Source organism: Fundulus heteroclitus, chromosome 3 (assembly GCF_011125445.2).
Source record: "Fundulus heteroclitus isolate FHET01 chromosome 3, MU-UCD_Fhet_4.1, whole genome shotgun sequence".
Taxonomy (NCBI): Eukaryota; Metazoa; Chordata; class Actinopteri; order Cyprinodontiformes; family Fundulidae; genus Fundulus; species Fundulus heteroclitus.
In genome coordinates, this window is record NC_046363.1 from 42,828,732 (window position 1) to 42,835,496 (window position 6,765).

General features: G+C 42.3%; 1 protein-coding gene across 1 annotated transcript in view; it reads right to left on the reverse strand.

Annotated features, from left to right (window-relative positions):
• Positions 1 to 5,766, reverse strand: part of si:dkey-22o22.2 (neural-cadherin) — a 167,872-nt gene extending 162,106 nt beyond the window's left edge. The window contains exon 1 of the mRNA XM_012876676.3: positions 4,297 to 5,766. Within this exon, the coding sequence (XP_012732130.2) occupies positions 4,297 to 5,257 (961 nt within the window). The 5' untranslated portion in view covers positions 5,258 to 5,766. The remainder of the gene's footprint in view (positions 1 to 4,296) is intronic.
• Between the last annotated feature and the right edge of the window lie 999 nt (positions 5,767 to 6,765).

The window sequence follows — 6,765 nt, forward strand, 5'->3', positions numbered from 1 at the left end:
TTTACTCTGGGTGGAGTGTGAGGGGTCACAGCAGCATCTGGATGGCATTTCATCCTGTCAAACAGACCCGAGCTGCAGGCCATCGACACCGTTCAGACTGACAGACTGCCAGCAGCTCTGATTAACGCTGCTCTCCAATATTCCTCTTGATTGGTTTTAATCAGCCTATAGTTTGACTGACTTGTTTATTGTGACTGACAGACGATCAGCGTCTTTTAAAGCCGCTACAGAAACGGCTGGTGCAAGGAAATTTGAACTAGTAGCACCAGGTTCATACAAACACAACTGACAAAGCTTTCTGTTTACTTAAAACTAGATTTAGAAGATAATTATAAACTAAAGACACTGTTTTTACTAAAAAAATAAACAAAAAAATTAACAAACGTTTCCATCTAGGCACATCAACAGTTTGACACAAATAATTGGCAATCTATGCATAATGTGATTAAAAATGTGAGTGCTTCAGGAGCCTGAAATGTTTGTTGACTCTCCTCTTTCCTTATCATCATCATTAACCTAAAAGATTTAATTAATAATTTAAAATCATGTTTATACCTGTATTAGTTTTGGATTATGAGTATCAGCCTCTATGACCACCACCTTCGTTCATTTGTGGTCAAATGAAGTCATAGAGAGATACCCTGATGAATCGTGATGGATGTACTCCTACATTTTACTCAGGGAACACCCTTTACATTTAAAATAAAACATGCCAGCATATTTTACTGCAATTAAGAAGAAAATTATTCCTCAAGTTAGCTCAAAACTTGAGAAACGTGAGTCTAAAGCTGAAAACAAGATTGTGTAAAATCAATAACGTTACACCCAAAGTGGGCAAAGCCTTCAATCAGTTGTTGACGTCTCCAATATCTGATCTGCTAGTAAACTAAAACAAGAAATCCAGAAATGTGAAATAATGCATTTTTAAACAGAATAAATCACTGTAATTAAAATCCTTAGATATCAATATCAAACACAGGTTTATGTGGGGCTGTCAGTAGAGGAGATCCCATAAAATTACCATCCCCTAACATTCAGGACAAGCAGCCATGGGAGTGTCTTCACAGATACAAGTCACCAACCCAAAGGCAATCTGGTTAAGTCTGAGAGAGAACTACCGATGTGGACAACACAAATAAAATATCAAATCTATCTCTTAACCTCAGTGTGGGAAGAAATTACAATTAAAACCTTTTAACTACAATACATTATTAGCAACAATCAGTCCAAACATCGATCCAACAAGGTGTCAGAAACCTTCCTTAGGAAAGGGAAGGATAAAGTCAGCAACAGGACTCAGCTTCTTGTTAATGGGTCCAAATAAAGTATTTCCCACACCAGTACACAAGCAACACCAGCTTGAACTGTGGAAACAAGGCAGAATGGACTATTTCTTTCATGTTCTTGATACAAAAATCTGACTCCATCATCTGAATGTCTCTCTGGAAACTGAGAGTCGTCCAGTCTGTGCCCGTCCAATTCCAACTAGGCTATGGAAACCCTACACTGTAAAATATATATATATATATATATATATATATATATATATATATATCTGTTGTTTTTACTGAAAAACTTTGGCAGCTGTGGTTACCAGAGTCTTTCAGCAAAAAAAATAAAATAAAAAATACAGTAAAAATGTAAACCAGCTGACAGAACCATCTGTGTATTTTACATGATAAAACTGTGGACCACTGGTTATCTTTAAATGCATAATTAACAGCTTTCAGTAAAAACAACAGATTTTTATTTTTACAGCATAGTGTTACTTTCCTGTCATTAGCTAAAAGTCTAATGATACAAAACGAGCAACAAAAATGTACAGAATATACTGTAAGTGTTGTTCCATACATATATTCTTAATATTTTAGAATTAACTGAAGCAAAACAAAAAGGAAGGTAAACGTGACCTAACCCTCGTCAGGTGAAATAGTTAACCTCATACTTGTTCATGTTCTCATGAAGACTGGTCGCCTAGAATGTTAGCATTATTTTCTTTAAAATTGACCAAAAAAATAATTAAGGGAAATTGATTTTAGTCACCCTGCCTGATGTAACCTGTGACCCGCCTGAGAGCTTTCTTCTTTACCTGGACGAATCTGCAGGTAAATTTTATCCCATGCAAGTGAATGGAAACCATAAGACTGGTAGGAGATTTCAACAGAGAATCCTGAGAATACATATTTATTATTCATGGTACTTATATCAGCTGCTCCTGGGCACAACTGTGATCAGAAAGTGGAGATGTGCTTAAGGAAAACAAAGTTTACCCCTGGGTTTAATTGTCGGTAAAATAATTCCTGTATGATAAGTTTCAAAGTGATGAAAGCTAAAGGTTATACATACTGTATACGCTATAATGAGTTACTATTACTGGAGGATGAATTAAACCGCCCATTCTAAGGACAGTTATATCCTCAGTCCGACTCTTACTAAATGCTGGCGGATGAGATAAGCGCGTCGGAAGGCACTGGCACAACTTATTTTGTTGTTTAGATTGAGTGACCTTTATCAATGCAAATGAGATCTTGCTGCATTGCAGAAGTCAAACATGCAGAGCAAAAACAAATGCCGCCCTTTTGTCAGGAACCTTTAATCATCGGGATATTCAGCTCCAGTGGAAGCTTTGGGGAGCACCATAAGCCCCGGAGAGACACGTGTGTCTCCCTTCCTCTCGGTTAAGTGTTTTTGGGGTGTGCTTGCTCACACCTTACAAACTAAACATTGTTTGTCCTTCAACAGTCTGCTGGCAACTCTCACAACCTGGCACACTCCCCCTTTCTCCATCGCTCTCTCTCTCTGTCTCTCACACACACTTGGCAGACATCTGTGGAGTGTTGTCTGGAATGAATGAAAGCGCAGAGGCTAGACCGTTGACGGTTGGGGTCAATTCAAACTGCTGGAAAAGAGCCAAGACATGGGCCTTTACACACAACTTACTGAATGAACACCTCTCAGTCCTTAACGGTGGAAAGTTCTGCCAAGCAGTGTAAACAGTAACAGTTTCTGAAGCTGCATGAAACCTGGATAAAACATGAAGGACAATGACACGAGTAAAGAGTTTCTATGCTTCTTTACTTCCTGTAAACCTCACAATGCTCTATTGTTGAGCGTTTAGGCCTTTATAATAATGCTATAATGTCTCATCTCCTTCACTGAATCTGTCTGGATTAAGATCCACAAACCAGAGGACATTCAGCGGCATGCTGCTTTAAATTCCCAGCCTGATCAGGCAACATTTTCTTAAACCATTGCTGTTAATTTTGGTGAGCCTGTGCAAAGTTTAGGCCTTCTGCTTGATTGTTCAACATGTTGACATTCTCAGAGAGATAATATTTCTCATGTCTGCACATCTTCTTCTCAACAAGCCATTTTGGTGCCATTCTCTGCACACCTCAGAGATGGTTGTGATTGAAAATCATAGCAGATCAGCAGATTGTGAAATGCTTAGACCAGCCCATCTGGCGCCGTCATCCATTCTACGTTCAACGTTACTTAAATCCCCGCCTCCCCGTCCTGATGCTCGCTTTGAAATTCAGCAAGTTGTCTTCACCACATCTGGATGCACCGAATTGCAGACATGTAATTGGCCGTTTCACCGTTTGTGTTAAAAACCAACGGAGCAGTAGTACCTGATGGCTGTGGGTTAAATAAGGGTTCGGAAATACTTCATACGATTTAGATTTAAAGTCATTTTTCATTCTAACAAGTTTATCTTTGGAATGAGAGACATCCTCCAAGACACAACAAGACAGGAGTATAATTTAAAAAAATAAAATCACATGTAATCTTTTATTCATCAATAATCAGTGGAAAAGGACTGATCGTATTACAGCAGCCAAACCCTTCTTATAATCGCTGGCCATCATTTTGCACGTCTCCCCTGGTTTACTTAACTATTTATCTTTGGTGCTGAGCTCCAAGTCTCTGAGGTGGGAAGGTCTTCTTCCCATTACCCTAATCTTTTGTTCTCACAGGTTTAGGTCCAGAGTGTAGCTAAACCACTCTAAAACACTGATTCAACTTTCAGTCAATAGATGATAAATACGCTATAGGTATGAATAATTTTGCATCTGGGATGCATATTCAGATCATGAACCACTGTAACAAAACCCTAAAAAACCTTTGAAATGTTTAGACCGGCACAAAAAGTAGCCACTGATCATCTGAAAGTTAAACGATTGGTAAAATGACACTCAGCAGCAGCCGCTGTTATATCAACATCAGCAGAACTAGACTCCAAACAGCATCCCACATCAAACACTGGACACTTGAAGAAAGAAAAGTCCGTCTTACCCCGCAGGTTCTGGATCTTCACCGTCACCTCCGCGGGCTCCCGCAGGCTGCGCGCCAGGTACAGGCGCCCCGAGTCTCTTTCGATCTGTACGGGCGAGTCGGCCTCGGAGATCACCTCGAACCAGCGCTGTTCGAACCTCTGGTCCGGCACAGTGAACACCAGATCGCCGACTCTGATGTGATCCGGAACGGAGACCGTGTAGGTCAGATCCTCGGACAGAGCGCGGGGCCTCCGCTGCGCTCTGCTGGACCCACGGACGTTGACCCAAAGGAACACCGGCTCCCCGACCAGCGCCACATCCCCGCCGTCCTTCACGTACAGGCGCAGGGTAAGCTGGCTGACCCCCAACAGGGACCCGACGAGCCTCACCTGGCCGGTTTGCGGAACCACGTGGAGCAAACTGGACTCTGGCGATGCGTAAAAAGTTGCGCGTCCATTTCTCTCCGCGTCGCCGTCTTTTGCGTCGAAGCGAGCCAACACGGTTCCAAGCGGCGCCAGCTCATCCGCTTCCACCGTTTTATTCCCGCTGGTGAACTGGGGTATATTATCATTCCTGTCGGACACCTCGACCTGGACCACCGCCGCTCTCCTCTGACACATGGGCGGCAGTTCTACCGTCAGTTCGTACATCGCTATAAACTCTCTGTCCAAAGGCTTGGCGGACACCAAAATCAAATGTCCTCGTTGGTCCCGTTGTCTGGAGTCGTAAACGATCCTAAAATCTGATGGGTAATTCCCGTACAGGCTTCCTTCCAGGTCTGCACCTGAGCAGACTCCGGCTTCAAGCGGGATCAAGACCCCATCCACAGGCGTTCCAGCCGGGGAGTTCTCAGCGATGTGGCCAAAATAGCGCGCTGGGTGCCTGCGCTGCGCGGAGAGACACGCCGGTGGGACATGAAGCAGCAGCAGGAGCAGGTGGAAGGTGTTCAGGAGAGCCGGTTGTCTTGCACCTTTGGTCATGTTTCCATTAAGACAGTTTTACTTACAAAAGACAGCAAAGTGTCCGCTGGAACTGCGAAAACGGGCGCCTCTGTCACATAGATCCAGTTTAAAAGAAGGCAAACAAATCGGGATACCTTTCTAGATGAGACAAAAGTGTGTTTTCGGGAAAGTTCATTAAATCATTCCTCTTAAATGCAAGAAAAGAGCTAAATCCACTGTCATGAGGAGAAGAGACCTACAGGAAGAAATCGGCAACTCTAATTCCGACAGTCCTCTTTGGATAAATCACTTAATAGGGGCTTTTACGCATGGATCAAACCGGTCCTTTTCCCCCAATGTTCATGAGGAACATAAAAAGGCATGAATAAAAGGAGCAGTTAAGAAAAATATAATCTGGGGATAATTTTCCTCAGTTCAGTAAAAAAAATGTTCCAGCACAAAAGATGCTGAAGATGCGCGAAACTGGTCTACAGTGTCCGGATGGACTCCACCGGAGGTTGGAACAGACTAACGGTCTCAGAAAAATCAAGCTGGCTCCATGTGGATCCATCGCACCGCCTACTACCAGCCCCCCCCCAACCCCGTCCTCCCCGCATCCCCGGAGGAGAGCCTCCAATCAGAACGCCGGACTGGAGCGATGAGCCCGAGCGAGTCCCGCCCTCTGAAAGACTGGGTCTCCAGATGGTGAGAGGAGAGAGACAAAACCTTTTTTCAGATGTGGACAAACTGTTTAAACGCCGCGTTTTTATTAGCCCTGATCAGATTTGATCATCTCTGTCTTCCACTCAACACACACGGATGAGATGCAGATCAGGTTGTCTATAATAAATCTGAAAAGTGTTAATTAAAAAAAAAAAAAAATCACAAAAAAGCTGTTTATGGTCTCAAAATGAACTTTTACAGGGTTTAATTTTAATTTAATCCAATAGGCATTAAAATATAATTAAGGATTTTAACATTAATATTTAGGATTCCAAATAATCAGTTACGAAGGCAAGAACAGTTCAAGGCAACTGTGAGGCCATAACAGTAGCCGTGCACAAAAAGGCAACAATGAAAGAACATTGTTGTATCCTCGGGACATTCCTCCAGTAAAGAAAACGTTAACCTCTTCTTTCCTGACATGTATTTTACTAGGATTGTATATGATAGATCATTTGAACAGCTGTGTCTTTAGTGTTATACAGTTTTCTAAAATTGTCATAAAGGTTGCATCTGTTTTCAACTACGAGTTGCTACTATTACATCTTTGCACATATACAGACATAATTTTTGGCCATTCTTCTCCATAAAAGTTCAAACTAAGCCAGATCGGATGGATGGAGAGCACCAATCTTTTAACAATTACAACATAATTTCAGTTGAACTGTCTCATTTTTACCTCCTATTAACTCTGACCAGGTTTGCCGTCTATGTTCAAATAAAGCAGTGCCACAACACAGTGCTGCCACCACCCTCTTTCATGGTGGGGATGGTGTGTTCAGGGCGATGTGTTGTGTGTGGTTTTCACAATTTTGCACTACAAG